Genomic DNA, 16,858 nt, shown 5'->3' with positions numbered 1-16,858 from the left:
TCGGGGAGAGCGAGGATCGTCTCGTTCCCCGTGTCTTTGTCGCGTGCCATCCGGTCCAATATGCCTCGGGAGCAATATCTTGCGCCTCGCGCCAATCGCCGGGGGGAATTAGGCCGCGGGGCCCAAGCTGGATCGGCCGTAATGACGTCTCGAGCTCGCGCATTCGCTCGAGTGACGCTGCCAGTTTGTGACTTTGGCCGTTAGGACGTCGACTCCTGGCGAGGCTTCTTTTCTTAATTCGAAAAGCCGGGAGCCGGCGGAATGGCCGGGTGAGTACTGCTCGCAGTCTCGTTGCATTGTATCCGGTGCAGTACGTGCGATAGCGGTATAATGACCAGTCGAGTCACTCTCGACCGACGCCCGCATTTTTTACGCCCCGAGCCGTGCTTTTTTACTCCTCCTCTATCTGCCACATTCTGCATTATAATTCTTCTAAACTGGCCGGCACTCGATAAAGAAACCAGCTCCAGGTAGTTGTGCGCTATTTTTGTTGCTAATTAGGACAATAATTTTTGATTTTTATGCATTATAATTAAAACTGAGCGTGCAAGCTGTTGGCCTACTTGCCGGGAGAAATTCCGCTTGTTAACCTAACAGGCGTGTGTATATTAATTTTTTCGGTTTCAACTTTTGGAAAAGTTCGGTAGACATGGAGTCCGTATTTAAGTAAAATTGCCTATTGAAATAGCAGTTGAGGCTTTTTCTTTTTGCTGTGAAATTCGTATGTTTTCATGCATCTTTTCCTAAATTAGCTTTCGTTACTTTTAATAACTCAATGCCCAAAGTAACCGTTTATCCTACACATTTGTGAAAGTAATTTTTTTTATATTTTTCAATTTCTAACTTCCGTACGGTTAAAGGCGCGAGGGTGCGCAAAAAGAAGGAGGAAAAAAAGAAGGAGGGGAAGGACAAAAAACGAGAGAGAGAGAGAGAGAGAGAGAGAGAGAGAGAGAGAAGAATATTCCGTGATTCTCGAGTAATTTGAGAAGGATTGGGAGGATTGTGAGGAGTGGGTGGGGATTGACGGTGTGGGGAAGGGGGGGGGGCTGAATTCAATATCGAGGCTTCGACTTAATAGGATAAGGTGAAAAGACATTTTTTTAGCAATTAACGTAAATACAGCGTATGTATAAAAAAAATTGTATTTTAATAGTTGTAAAAAGTTCAACATTAAAATACCGTATTAGCGAATTTGTAGTTATTGATGTTTTTGGATTCGGTCGTGTATATGCAGCATTCGACACCGTGGACCAAAGTTTCGCAAGTCCATGCTAAAATAACGAGCCGCAATGTTGGGCAAAGTTTTCATTTCTGCTGATTGAAATTAGAAAAAAAAAAAAAAACTCTACCAGCCGACGTGGCAAAAGTTTCGAATTTATCATTATTGTAAATCAATAGGAGGAACAAATTACCTCGTGATGACTATGCTTATGGGGTTATAGATTATCGGTATTGGTAGTGGCCGAAATCGTTCGACTCTCTAATGAATTACTTGCTCTCTTTCTCCTTTGTCTGCGCCCAAGCTTTTACTCACGACGCCCGGCTTTTAACATACGCCGGAGCTTTATTTCTTCAGTTGCGGCGACGGAGCTTCGATTACTCGCTCGCAACGTCTTATTGATTTTACTGAGCGAGCGGTAACGCGTTAGGTAAATGCGAGAAGCGATTCTCCCCGCCGCATTACATTGTTTACCGAGCCATTTCACACGACCTGATGTAATTGTACGCTAAATAGCATACGATATCACATTTATTGTATTCCATTGTGCCGAAATATCCACTAGTTCTCAAATTTAAAATTCAATAGTCTTATCATAGCCGAAGCAGGATGTAATTAATACGGAATGCATTTTAAATATAACAATGTTCAGATAATACATCATTTCATTCTGAAAAACTTCATACTCACTAACGCATTCAAAAGTTTGGTCGATGTTAGGCGCTATACGCTCGACTGAATGGACGTTACAGACTTTTCACACACGTATAAATCAGTGTTGTATCGAGCCAGTTGTTTTTTGTGATGAATAGGAGAAATTCGTTCGACGTATCGTTACAGTTGCACACGCTTTAGTGTTCGCAATTAATTACGAAGATGGACGAATCGTGGCTAGTGTGAAGAAAATTGTGTTGGGCGGCTGCGAAATAATCTCAGTGGGTGTGCCTCGTCTCTCGATTATACCATACACAATCTACGTTATAATAGATACACAAATGATAACAAAATAAGATTTCGACGCTTCAGTCGGCGATGATAAAGACATAATGTCATGGGAATTAAGTCGACCTCTATTCATCGAGTTCAATGGCCGTTAAATTATTTGAAAACCAATCTAATGATCTCGTCATCGGCTATTCATATATTCGTATAGGTTACGTCGCTTTCCTAACCTAAATATAATATTAAACATTATTGTTTGACTTTCTTATTAAGTTATTAATTAAAGATTACAGGATTTTGCTAGAAAATCTCGCTCAAACTGTATATATTGTATATCATTATAATAAGCGATAACGTTATTTGCACGATAATCATCAACTTGAAATAATTATCGTTCGCGGCATTACATTCGTACTACATAAATTTTAATAAACTAGTCGGATACTTTTATTTCATTTTCTTTTAACTCCGTACGGTCTTTCCTTTCCTTTCATTCTTTTTCTTTTGTTTTTTCTCACTCTTTTCTCCTTCTTTGTCTTTTTATCATCTTAAGCTTAATTATAAGCGCATTTATAAATTATTTATGATTTATCATTAATGATAATTATTTCTTAATTCCATTAGACAATATCATAATTTTATTAATGTAATGCCAACGCGTGTAGCGTAATCTGGCTTTCCTAATAAACTACTATTAATAAAATTTGAAAACCTTATGTGCTTTTCCTCGATAAATGATATATTTATATAATAACTGTAATAATTTGCGATTATTCCGTGCCGTATAAAAGTGTGCCGCATTTAAAGTAGTGAGCCCGCACTTACTATAGTCAGCATTTAAAATACCCCATTGATATAATTAATTACGTTAAGATTATTTAAAATTAATTAAGTTATAATTTATATGAGAGGAAGGATGGTAATTTATCGTATAGTAAATAACAAATCTAGATAAAAAAAAAATAATAATAATAATAATAATAATAATAATAATAAAGGTGCTTTTTCCTTGTAATTATTATGAGCTCGGTAAATTAAGTTGAGGAATTTTAGGAATTTTATTAAAAAATTTGTAAAAATTTTTAAAAAAAAGAACTCAAAATACTTCAATGACTGCTCAAATAATGTAAATGTATTTCTTAATATAGACATACGATAATTATCATTCATTAGCGTTAATTTAACGATTTTGAAGGAAACAGGTCTATTGGCTAATAATAATAAAGCGTGGTAGAGAGAGTGAGAGAGAAAGAGAAAAATTTATCCGAGCTTATTCGCGGTTTCCGGAAAGCTGATTCCGGGGGACGCGGAATTCTGGCCTATCAAGTTATAAATCACAGATTAAAATGAGCAGAGTCTTCTTCCTATTATTCTTAATCTCTTGGGAATTTGTACGTTATTGACCTACTCTCACCATTTTTCCACATTGATATTATCATTATGCAATATCGATAAACGCAAAAGTTCAACGAATCATCTTTTAATTTCATTATGTCTTAATCTCCGCTGTGCGCATTAACCTTTAATACATTGAATTTTTTAGCCAACAGAGTATGTCTTAAATATGAAAAGTGTATCAGATTACGATAGCATTGTAAATTACGCAATACATTGAGCTAACTTTTAATTAACTCTACGCCATTATCATGGAATAACTTATTGTGCTTGAAACAGATGGGAGGTGAATTTATCTGATTGTTAGCACTCGAGTCCTCAATAGGAATTACACTAATTAATCGATTTGGAATTGAAGAGCGAAAATTTTTCATCTAATATTTACATAATTATTTCCCCCTTTTTCCTCGTCACGCAAACAGTAAAGGCTCATACACTTGTCGTATTATCTCATACACGATAGTACGAAAAATGTTCATAAATCAGCAAACTATTGATTATCCTCGCTTTAGGTACTTGGACTACTATTGTCCTAAAAATCATCATTCCGCGTCGTGCCACTTAATTAAGTATTTTCTCAATAAATTATGACAATATGGATGTTAAGCGGATTATTAAATTGGCTCCCGTGCATTAATACATTATCTTTCTCGTACTAAGCCAAATGGAAGTTGTTTTGCCGGAGAAATTGTAATTCGTCGATGCATAAAAAATTTTGCCCGCAAAAGCAGGCTTTTGCATTAGGCGAAGAGCAAAATAAGTTAAAAATAAGCTTACCCAAGTAAGCTCACCCTAAGCAACCCACATTGCAATAACTTTGGACTTGAAATACTTGGCCTTGTAAAGAGAAATTTATCCCATCGGATGAGCGAATGACGAATCGAGTTAACGCGGTAATTGGCTCGGGTAAAGGCCGTGCGCGAACAAATAGTTATTCCAACCGGCTTTTTCGGCCCAAATAGCAAACTGTTTTCTCAGCGGTGCGCATGCGAATCAATAACAGAAGTTCGGTGGTCGCGCGGGTCACGGGTCACACGAGAGCGCGATAAGTAATGCCGTAGCAATAAGAATAATAATGCCGCGAAAGCCGCTCGGTATTAATCGTTAACGCAAGCTAACATCGACATTTGTTCGCGCACGTGCGCCGTCGGCGTGGCCGTCCGGAAAATGAAATGAAAAGAATAGAAATGAAAGGTAAAATTATAAGAAAAATAAAAGATAAAAAGACAAGAAGAAGAAAGTGAAAAAACGAAGCTACGCGACGACTTGCTGTAACCCTAACCTAACTAATACCACCACCGCCCCCTCCCACACACAAACACCCCACACACACACCCCACACACGCACCCCCCACACACACACCCCCCACACACGCACCCCGACCCTCACCGCCCACTCGGCCCAGATGAGCGAAAGTCCCAAACGAGCGCCCAAAGAGCCCACGATGATGAAAGACTGCAGTCCTGTAACTGCCCTCCTCTCTGAATCACAGGACGGCTGTGAATTTTTTCCACAGGGAAGCGGTGACGGCTGTCTCCTGGTACCCCCACGGCACGTACCTTGCCTCCGTCGACAAGGCCAAATGGGCGACCATCTGGGGCACCCACATATGAGACGAAGAGGAGGCCTGAAGCGATGGCCCCCTCTCCGCCCCCCATGCTCCTTGGTCCATCTCGTCAGGCAGCTGATGCGGTCGGCTATCGTCTCTACGACGATGAACGTCGATGGTATGTTCAGCCATTCTTCCTCTTCGCATCATCAGAAGCCAGGGGATGAAGCCGACGGGGACGAGTTCCGTCGGCTTCGTCTCCTCCGTTGGTTGGGCCGTGAGTGAGCAACGAACTACGAGAGCAACGGACTCCCAGCCAGCTGAACACCTGGACGACAGTCGGCCTAGCTTATCGAGCTCGATCCTATCTACTTAGGTGTAGGGATATTTCGTATAAATATTGAGGCCGTATTCAGGGTGCCAAGGTTAAGTGCCGTCCAAGCAGGCAGAATGTTGTATGGGGAGGGGTAAGTGAATGTAGTTTAAGGTCGATAAGAGGAGAGAGCTCGCGCGAGCTAATGAAGCGATTGGACGTAAGCGATTCCGATAGACGATAAATTAATCTCCTTGATAGCGAATGCCTTATTCGGCCGGGGAACTCGAGATTTACGTATTCTCGTTTCTCCTTTCTTTTTCCTTTTCTTTTTTTTTTTTTTTTTTTTTTTTTTTTCCTTTTTTTTTTTTTTTTTTTTTTTTCTTTTTTAATCATTGTCTTATTTGTTTGTTTTTGTTTGGCAATAGCGGCACGGGCTGAAAGCCTCTTTCATTAACACCATGCGATGCAAGGATTATAGTTTTAAGGATGGGCCGATTCGTCTCGGCACGACTGTCGCGATATATATAGACAGATGTGAGCGGGGCGTCTGCCGTTGCTGTGGCAGGCGCAGCTCGGCTGTTTGCATGTACGTTTAGTCGCAAAAAATCTGGGCACTGCTCGTGCTAGAAATAAGGATGCGTTGCTCGATTTTGAGCGGCATGATGTCGCGCTTTTAGATCGTAAATAAAGAAATTACTAAGGTTAAGCGACTACTGAGTTAATGATTATGACGACATAGAAGTAAGAGCCAATTGTAATGGGTGATTAATTTTTAAATAGATATTTTTCTAATGCAATCACTGGACATTAGCCTAGATAAAAGAATTGATGATACGCGTGACCGACTAAACCGACTGAAGCGGCTGGTATAGGAGATAAATATTCGACACCATTAATAAATAATGTTAATAGTTAATTAGATGCACGAATCGCTCGTCTCTCTCTCTCTCTCTCTCTCTCTCTCTCTCTGTATGTCTCTCTGTCTCTCTGTCACTCTTTGGTTAAATAAAAAGTAATGGTCCACGGTCTTATCTTAACGGTCTGTACGATTTCTACTCGTTTCAACTATCATCGCGCGTAAATTACCTTTTATGCGAAGTTCATGGAATATTGAGATTCTACGCTCGTGCTCGATAATTCTACGATTATCTTTAATACTCTGGCAAAACAAAATTATTATATCTGCGTCGTAGATCACGTTTATTTAATCAGAGCTTCGACGAACCATATTATTATGCTCGCTGTTTATTCATGATTTTTAATATTAACGTTTATAAGTGACAACAATACTTTAATCTTTCATCATAATTGACATGAAATAACTTTGTTGTGACGAATTTAGCACAAAGCCCGATAACAATCGCTCGACGCAATAAATTCTTTCGCGAAAGCAGAGTGTAATCGGCGATTTCATAATATATCACTAATCTCTATATCACTGATATCTGATATCACTAATATGTATGTATTTTGATTACTTCTCGCATTGGAGATACGCAATTACTTTCTTTCGGCCTTGTCTGTGGAATTGTAGAGTAGGATAATAATTGTACGAAGTAGCTGATCGTTATTGTGTATATGAAGAAAAAAATTGCGAGAGAGAGAGAGAGGAGAGAGAGAGAGAGAGACAGAGAGAGAGAGACAGATATATATATATATATATACGGAGAGAGACGGAGTAAAAGAGAGACAGAAAAGCAGAGAGAGAGAGAGAGAGAGAGAGAGAGAGACAGAGACAGAAAAGCAGAGAGATAGAGGGAGATAGAGGGATAGAGAGAAGTCTTGGGGCGTTGGCTAGACTGTCAACTTCTCTCTGCTCTGCCTCTTATCCAAAGACGCTTGAGGCTTGAATCCTTTCAAGGCCATAACCAGGGCCATAGAGAGACGAATAGTCGCCGTCGAGTGTAGCGCAGAGTTAACCAGTGATACACTACTGCATTGCCAGAGCTGAGCTCTTAAAGCTTGAAGTAGTGTTTTGTAATGAGATACTGATAATCAACCCCCCTCTCTCTCGACATCACTCACTCTCACTCACTCACTCTCTCTCTCTCTCTATCTCTATCTCTCTATCTCTATCTCTGATTCTCCCTTTCCCTTTTAATTTACCCCTTTTATATCATTTTAATTAGATTTTAAATAACAAGGACCAGTAAATTATTAAATTTAATTTAAATTTAATGACCTCATAAACGTAATAATTTTTTATTCTACCTATTTAACATTTTTACGATACTCCAAAAGAAGGAATATGGTCGTTTAATTTGATAATGTACTGTCTTTTTTCATTGCAAATAAAATAATTCAAACATTATTTAAGTAAAAATTCGATTATTTAAAGTGCGTTTTGAAAAGACGACAAAAAAAAATGGCGAAAAGAGAATAAATGAATGAAATGAGAGAGAAACGCCAAAACGACGCAAATTGTATTTATTACAGATTAAATTGTTAGTTAATGATCGATAAATCACAAAGCTTATTATCGAAACTATAATTTTCATTCTCGCACACCTATCGAAACTCTGACATTATAATCGATTTTCTCTTTTATATTTTTTGTATCGTTTTTTGTTTAGTTTTTTTTTTTTTTTTTCGTTGTTGTTTTTTTTTTTGCTTCTTTTTTTTTCTTATTTTTTTTTTTTTTTTTTACTTTTTTTTTCTAGCAAAAAGCTTCGAATTTCTCTAAATTTTTGTTTTTCCGGCAAAATTTCGAAAAAGCGTGCGAGAAAAAAGATAATATCTGATAACCTTGTTTAAAACAATAATTAATCGTCTAAAGATATCCTCGTTACCGCGGCTTCATTAATTATTAAAGAAAATAGATCGATATTCCTGTGTAACTAGCGATTTGTTTAAAATATTCCGGAGCTCGATATTTTTACAATACTTTCGAATCGCAGATATTTCCGAAACTATGTCAATTCACGGACAACGTCACATTTTTTATAATAATTTTAAGCAAATATTTGTCTCGACGAACGAGTCAGTTAAAAACATTTTCATCGCTCGATATAATTATATACGTAATAATTATATATTATATACCGAATGTAAGTGTTTTTCTATAAAAATTCATTCTTTGTCGCATTAAGCTGTTAAAGAGCGTACTCTATGCCGATAAAGAGGAATGAAATTTTTTTACTACGTAAATGTTTCGTAAAGTCTGCGTCGAATTACCTTCAACAAGTTTAAATTTCCTCAACTTTGACTGTATTTAAGCACCAAGCACCGAGCGCCCAGACAATTCATTTAACACAACAATAAACTTTGACGGTCTATACAAAAGTTGTTTGTCACCATACTACAATCAATTTTATTTTTAAACGCATCGCAACGGCAAATGCCCGTACTCTATGTAACGAAATATCACTAAGATGTATAATATTTTATAATCCTCGCTCCGTTGTAAACTAGCACTGGTGAGGTCATACAAATAAGGGGATTTCTTCTTACATTCTTCGATAAAACAATAATATTATACCTCTTGTATGCACTTACGGCATCCATCAAATATATAATTTATGCCGAGGCGGTGTAATATTATATAGCCAGCCGAAGCCTGGAGGACGATTCCCCTTTTCTAAAATAAGATTCTTTTAAAGAACAAAAGTATATCGCGCGCACTCTCTGTTTCACTGCGCTCCCTTATTGTATATATAGCAAATGGATTGTAATTGTATTTTCTACTAAATGACTGTATATGTATATAAAGATATTGTTTATTTTAAAACACCGAGGGTCCTTCATTATCCCCCACTGTCCGTCCCTACATCCTTCTCTATCATCCTTATCCCGTCACTCCAACACTCCCCAAGAATCGATACCCTACGCTCGAACATTATTTACAACTTATTTACAAATTAGTCCAACGTCATGTATTATTAATTCAGATGTTAAAGAGCGACAATCCGTTCTCGGATCGACATTGTTGAAAATGCGCGCTCATTAGTCAAATGGAAATAGTAGTCGAGTGACAAGCCGCAAGCACTACACGGCTCGCGAACTTTCTTCGTATTGTCGAGCACAGGGAAGGGGCGAGCGCGTGTGGAACTTCAACATCGCGCTACTTAACTGCCATTCGACAGTTTCGACAGTTTCACCAACGAATTCCGAAATCCGATCGACGAAAGATCGACGCATTTGACGTCTGAATTCAAACGAGTTGCGCTAGTTGCACTTCGACTGTAGCCGCCTAGTGCGCCTTATTTTACGGCTCCTTATCTTTCTTTAAAGTGCCCGGTGTAACTAAAGCGCAACGTGTGCGCTCCTGCCGGGGCAAATCGGGGGCAAATCGCAGACAACTCGTGTTCGATTGGCCACGGAATGATTCACGGGCTATTGGTTAAAATCCTCGCTCGCCAATTATCGCTGCAAATGTTCTTCCCACCTTGCTTTGCGGATCGTTGCGGTTGAGCGTTTTGCAAATTGAATTAATTATCGCGGCTTCGATTGCGCCAAAAACAAACATTTGTTGCTTTATGCATATTCTCGTAAAGCCATTCGAATTTACAGATTGGCGAAGCTTTAATGTTAAGCAATATGGGCGATAGTCTCTCGTCACCACCCGCGGGAACAAAGTTGTTACGAGCATTATTAAACGAGCGAGCCATTATTGTTTCCGATCCGTAAAAAGTATCATTACGCGTTACAAAACGCGTTAGTTTAACGAAGAAGAAGAGGAGGAGGAGGAGGAGGAGGAGGAGGAGGAGGAGGAGGAGGAGGAGGAGGAGGAGGAGGAGGAGGAGGAGGAGGAGGAGGAGGAGGAGGAGGAGGAGGAGGAGGAGGAGGAGGAGGAGGAGGAGGAGGAGGAGGAGGAGGAGGAGGAGGAGGAGGAGGAGGAGGAGGAGGAGGAGGAGGAGGAGGAGGAGGAGGAGGAGGAGGAGGAGGAGGAGGAGGAGGAGGAGGAGGAGGAGGAGGAGGAGGAGGAGGAGGAGGAGGAGGAGGAGGAGGAGGAGGAGGAGGAGGAGGAGGAGGAGGAGGAGGAGGAGGAGGAGGAGGAGGAGGAGGAGGAGGAGGAGGAGGAGGAGGAGGAGGAGGAGGAGGAGGAGGAGGAGGAGGAGGAGGAGGAGGAGGAGGAGGAGGAGGAGGAGGAGGAGGAGGAGGAGGAGGAGGAGGAGGAGGAGGAAGAAGAAGAAGAAGAAGAAGAAGAAGAATGAAAAGAGGAAGATATGATGATGATGATGATGATGATGATGAAGAAAAAAATGTAAATAGCAGATCAGCGATAAATCTGCAATTTCGCGAAATTACATTAAAAAGGCCTTCGATAAGTGCAGTTAATTTGGTTTTATCTCGACGCACGCGATTGAAAAGGAAGTGGGAAAAGAGAAGTTTTAGCGAGTCGCACTTACGTGGATCGAATTCGCGTTCTCGTCGGTCCGCTGACGCGAAAATGAAAAGTTTGCTTGCACGCACGGAGGCAAGTCCCTCCATCATCGAGTAATGCAAAAAGGAAAGAAATGTGAGTGGAGATCGAGATCGGGGGGAGCGATTAGCCTTACACAAGCTCGCGTCGCAATTCGATTTTAATTAATGTCAGTGGCATTGTCTTGCCGGCATTAGCCGCGCGTCGTAACTCTTGGGAAGCACGGCTACGGCAACTCGCTGATTGGCAGCTTTCTGCTCTACGCACACACAAACACGCGCACGCACACACATCGAGATAATGGTAAATTCGAAAATTCCCCTAAGAGGTAATTGCTCTCCCTAAGTCCTTCTCGACCCTTTTCCACTTGCTAGCATCTCCGCTCCATGGCACTTTTCTTTATTTATTTTTTTTTTTTTTTTTTTTTTTTTTTTTTTTTTTTTGTTGCCACCTTTCCTCTTTCATATAAAAAGATAGTCCTCTATTTTTTAATTCGCATGTGCGCGCCCGCCCGTGCACACCGACTCCCAATCATTCTCTTGCCTCGCATACTCTTTCTTTCTCACTAGCACTATCATTCATATAATAAAATTTTCCTTCCCATTTCCATTCCCCAGATGCTCTATTTTACACTTTTCAACTTGTGCATTGTTTCCATATAATCCTTAAGCCTCGTGTACATACTCGAATTCTTATAATCTACTATCCTATTTTCATTCGTATAGCGTAGGGGATATAGACTGGCAGGTATAATGCATAATGATTGAAAAGTCTAAGCGAAATGTCGTGACAGCTGTCGGAAAGCGACGCATGTAGTATCAATTAATTAATAAAATTACCGACAACATCCGTTCATTCGACTTTGTACGGTTAAACCGTAAAGTATAAATCAAGAACAAAGATTCGCTTAATAATCAACATTACATTGATGTAAAGCATTTCATTATCTATAGCAATTTTTCACAGATTACCGCGCTCAACGATTCACGTTGTATATTGTATATTTTTTTGTTATTGCGCCACGTTCATATTTTTTTTTTTTTTTTTTTTTTTTTTTTTTTTTTTTTTTTTTTTTTTTAAATAAATGTTATAATTTATACACAATAATAGTCTCTCGTTTATTTTGTCAAACATTATAATCACACCTCCCTTAATTGTTTCCCAGTTAAAAGTTCCTATATCTCATTACGATAATATAAAATCTACAGATTAATTCCCATAAAATCAAGAGATAAGGCTTTTTCGAAATAATGGCCGTAAAATTAAAAAATGGAATAATTTTCCTAAAAGCAATAATAGAGTAACGTTAGACGTATGGTAAAGTTTTATGAGGAATGAGGAGAAAAAACTCGTTATATTTAAGACCGAGGTAGTATCGAGGTATGCAAGTTTTCGAAGATATAGTTTCAATTATGAATAAAATAAATTTGGATCAACCTTTAAAGAAAACGATCTTTTCCTTCCCATCCACGTACAAAAGTGAAAAAGAAAAAAAAATGGCGAAAGCCATGAAACGTGATAGATAAAAAAAAAACGGTTTCAAACGCAGATGTGAAAGTGTACACGGAGATACTCCTTTACGTAAAATACGCAAAGATCTCGACTCGACGATATGTAAAATGCGTATATATCGATTTTTCTCATTATAAAACGTACTTCTGAGATCTTATCTGCGAGCATATTTTCTTTTATCCTCGTGAAGCTTCTGCTAGGAGGAATCGATATATTTTATAATATTACGACTAAATATATCTAAGAGGCAGACTAGCCGCTCAATTAAAAAGAAAAAGTAAAATATATAATTTTCAGTGAGGAAAAGAATCATTTCCCATACTTTATTAATGTAGCATTATTTAAATGAAGAAAGCATGCGATACCAACAGCAAAACTTATTAATCGGGAGGAAGACTTATGAAATGCCAAAGACTTAATGTGATTTTTTAAAATGTATATTACAGTACACCGAGACTTTTTATCCGCAATAAATGGAAAATGTCCTAACCTAACCAACCAAAAAGTGCTTCATATATCTCATGTCCGGCCTCCAAGTAAAAGGGAGACGACGTCTGGAATCGACTGCACCGTATGTAGAATACTCTACATATACTAACCAAGACTATACTGCAATCTCCTCTCATTTTTTCGCTTCGAAAAGTACAGAGGGCAATCACGTATAAAAGGAGCGATGAAACTAAACATTCATTTTCTCGCACTCGTAGGTGAGAAACTTGCAGCAAATTCTTTAATGATTATTATACGAAGTGAGCTTACGACCAGAGTCTACGAGCACTACCATTATAATAAACTCTAATGCAGCGACGAATGCTTGATAAAATAATATGTAAAAGTAAGTGCTGTTGTTCGCACAGAGTAAAATTCCCCTTCGTAACTATCGTTCAAGGCATATTTCTAATGGATGGGGTGAGGGTTCTAAAGGGATGGGGACGGGATAGAAAACGGAACGAGAAAAAAAAAACGACAATAAAAACAATAAAAAAAAGTAATAGTATAAAATGACGGAGAGAGAGGGAGAGAGAGAGAGAGAGAGAGAGAGAGAGAGAGAGAGAGAGAGAGAGAGAGAGAGAGAGAGAGAGAGACTTAAATACGCAGATTATCGGTTATTGATTCAATAAAGTGCGCGAGGCAAAATATTTGTAAAGCCGAATTAATCGTAGGGTCGCAAAAATGCCAATAAAATAACGTTTCGTTCATGTTTGCTTGGAATATTCATAAACACGTGCGCCTTGTTATTCGTTCACTGTAATATCTTTTCCACATAATGCTTGGTGATGTGTAGAGCCGGTTCGAGACACGTCGAGACACGTGACGCGTATTTTTTCCGCAAGAGGCGTAATTCTATAAGCTACACGAGCCCTATTTGGTCTGCCGAGTTTTCGCGAGCTCTCGTATTCCACTTGACTCGCGAATTCCAGCAAACCTATGGCCCTCGCACTTATGCCCCCTAAACTTCAGTAAGAGATTAGCATAGGAAATGCTTGCTTTTTATTATCTTTTTTTTTTTTGTTTTTTTTTTTGTTTTTTGTTTTTTTTTTGTTTTTTGTTTTTTGTGTTTTGTTTTTTTTTGTTTTTTGTTTTTTTTTTGTTTTTTGTTTTTTGTGTTTTGTTTTTTTTTGTTTTTTGTTTTTTTTTTGTTTCTTGTTTCTTTTATTTTGTTTTGGTCGGATGGTTAGATGCTGCAGCAAATGTAGATAGAACAATATTAACGTAACCACAGATGGCTCCATGCAAATCTCTGCCGACAATCAGACCGAATGACGCACTTGAATCATCGAGGGACAATGCAGAGTACTCGCCGCTGCTAGGACTTGCACCATTAGTCGCTGTAAACGAGATGTTAAAACGTCGTAATTCTTTGTATTTGAGGAACGGGAGTTGCATTTGGGCATTCGCAAGCACCACAGAGCGGACGAAAAGTGTTAAAAGCCCTGCGAGGCAACGAAATTAAAAGGGTAAGGGACTCGCGCCCGCGCGAGTAGGCATTTCTAATCCAATACTTATATACTTTAAAGTGTAGACGCCGTACGAATCAACGCTGATGCCCTAAAAGGGCCCAAAAAAAGTCTCACGCACGGGCAATCATATCCTTATCAAATTTTACAATAGAGCAGAGCATCGAGGCTACCCCGAACGTTTCTCTCTCGAGCGCACGCAAAATTTCTCAACTCGCCCGTTATTTACTTAACGATAAAACGTTCGAGCTTGCAACGAGTCGCTCGTCCCTATTGCTGATCTGCACGTGTCGTTAGGCGTGGGAGGGAGGGAACGCGTAACCAGACATCCCCCAACCACTTAACGGAGAACTTTGCCATCAATCCCATTATCGAACGAATAAAGCTCCATAAATGCCGTGCAATACGTTCGACTTGGAGCGTCAAAAAGCTTCGTGGATGCCATCGTCATCCTCCGCGCTATCACTCGCCGCTTCTTTAGAAAGCCACGGCAAAAAAAAAAAATACCGATTATAAAGTAATGCCAAAGCCCCGTGTCGCATCGCAAAAAGCTTTGGACTTTAGTTTAACGCAGCCTTAGAAACTCACGGCTTCCCTCACTCATAATAATAAGGGTCGTTTTGGTGTCGATCTCGGCCACCAACTGGCTTTCGAGTTGCGCTAAGCTCCCCCTCCCCATACCCCTCATCATGATCCATCACCACCGCCACCAAAGAAAAACGTTTCCCTTAGACAGACTGATCAACCGCCATCCATGTCAGCGATCGAGGATGCGCCCGCGAGGCGTGGCCACACACCACTCTGATTATACGTGCTCGTGCACCTCGAGGCCGTAAGTGCGCGTATGCGTATCCTCGGACGGGATCCTTACTTCGCTACGCCCATGGCGTTCAAGCTACTGGCCTTCTTTTTCCATTGGGATGAGCTCGAGCCTCGCTCCAGCTCTTTCTCCCCGGCTCTGCGAATCCCAGCCTATTCGAGCTTTAATCGAACTTAACGGAGAAATTAGGCGGGCGATGACGTAGGTAAAAATTGTGCGGTCGACTATCGAGAGTCTTGCTTTCTTTCACGAGTATTAAAGTGGTACATCACGAGCGATTCGTGCCCGATTCCTTCGTTTTTCCTAGTTATCAAACAAAAAAAAAAAAACAAAAAAACAAAAAAAAATAAATAAGAAGGAGAAAGAAACAACTGATAATTAAAATAAGGACTCGGCAACAGCGAATGGGCATTCGCATTTGTATAAACATGAAATAAATGATCTATTCACCCATCCAGAGCCACAGACTAATAGAGAGGTTGATGATAGTGGGACTGTGTCGAGGATTTGCACGTGAGGACTTGAATTACGAAGAAATGCGCGAAGAGAAGGAAAATAACGTGATCGGTAGCCAGTGCGAAGCCTATAATCTCGCTTACAAAGCTCGCCACGACTAATGCAATTGCCAACATTTGCAATCCATAGCGTCACCAATGTCCTACCTTTTTAAATTATTTCCCATCGAATTTGACTGAGAAGGACGCTCATCGTGCAGCCAATTGCACATTTTGGAAACTTTGTTCGTTAAACGGCAAGCAACGTATTAGTCTCGTTGTTTGTCATGGTAAAGCCGTTTCAGACACATTGGGCTTTCCCGCTCGCAAATCCAGCGATTAATCCTTCTTATTAAAGCCAGCCAACAGTAGTGCCCCGGGCTAATCGGTAGAGCGAACGATTGGGCCGAGTCCCGCATCTCTTTAGGACCCAGCCAACTAGCGGAATCTATTATTTCGGCATTTCCGTCGCGCTCTGTAAGCCGAAACGAGTAACGAAATAGGGGTGACATACGGGATCGATTCTCCAAGTTGACTTTGCACGTAATTTGCAATTTGGTGGGTCGAAGGTGGGGAAAAATGCCCGGTCTCGTCACGGGCCTTACCGCTCGCATCCATCGGAGCCGAGGAGGAAGCTGCCGCCGGGTGCCTTAATGCACCGATGAGTGTAAAGAGATGACTTTTGCCCAGCGCGTTTAGTTTATTATCAGCGAGGGTGAATTGCCGGACTGTCGGATAGTAGGATAAAGATAGGCAAAATGACGATGGGCTGATGGGCGAGGGAGAAATGTTTGGCATTGCGACTATCGCGATCGCGGGCGCATCGGAGGCCTATAACTCCGCGGCCCCGAGCTTTTCCTAGGGGCCCCAGCTGCCAAATGGGTTCATTGGAGGTGAAAAGCGGCTGTCGGCCACGTATCCATCGATATTCAGATACTCAAAGGTCGAAAAGGATTCAATCGGTCGCCAAGTTTCAACCCCAATCAATCAATCACTCTCGCGGCTGCCCCTTCGCCGCGTCTACCACCACCGCCACCGCCACCGCCACCGCCACCGCCACCGTCGTCGTCGCCACTACCGCCGCTGCTGCTGCCGCCACCGCCAGGACGCTTTTTGTCCCCCGTCATCGGTGCGCAGCGACGTGGCGCGCGCCGGGGGGGGGGGGGGGGGGTGGGGGGGGGGGGGGGGGGGGGGGGGGAGCTCCGAAATGGCCGAGCTTTTCCGAGAGTCTTGGCGTCGACGCAGTGGAAGCTCCCGGTGCTTGCGGCGGGAGCTCAGTAGCCGCCCGAC

At 40.9% G+C, this 16,858-nt stretch overlaps 1 protein-coding gene across 1 annotated transcript in view; it reads left to right on the top strand.

Annotated features, from left to right (window-relative positions):
• The window catches only part of LOC105362409 (autophagy-related protein 16-1-like), a 34,972-nt gene extending 29,802 nt beyond the window's left edge, over window positions 1-5,170 (top strand). The window contains exon 5 of the mRNA XM_011499850.1: window positions 5,074-5,170. Coding sequence (XP_011498152.1) covers window positions 5,074-5,170 — 97 coding nt within the window. The remainder of the gene's footprint in view (window positions 1-5,073) is intronic.
• Window positions 5,171-16,858: the final 11,688 nt, after the last annotated feature.

The sequence above is a fragment of the Ceratosolen solmsi genome, unplaced genomic scaffold (assembly GCF_000503995.2).
Source record: "Ceratosolen solmsi marchali unplaced genomic scaffold, CerSol_1.0 scaffold35, whole genome shotgun sequence".
Taxonomy (NCBI): domain Eukaryota; kingdom Metazoa; phylum Arthropoda; class Insecta; order Hymenoptera; family Agaonidae; genus Ceratosolen; species Ceratosolen solmsi.
The sequence above is the reverse complement of the archived record's forward strand: the minus strand, read 5'-3'. Positions and strand labels throughout refer to the sequence as shown.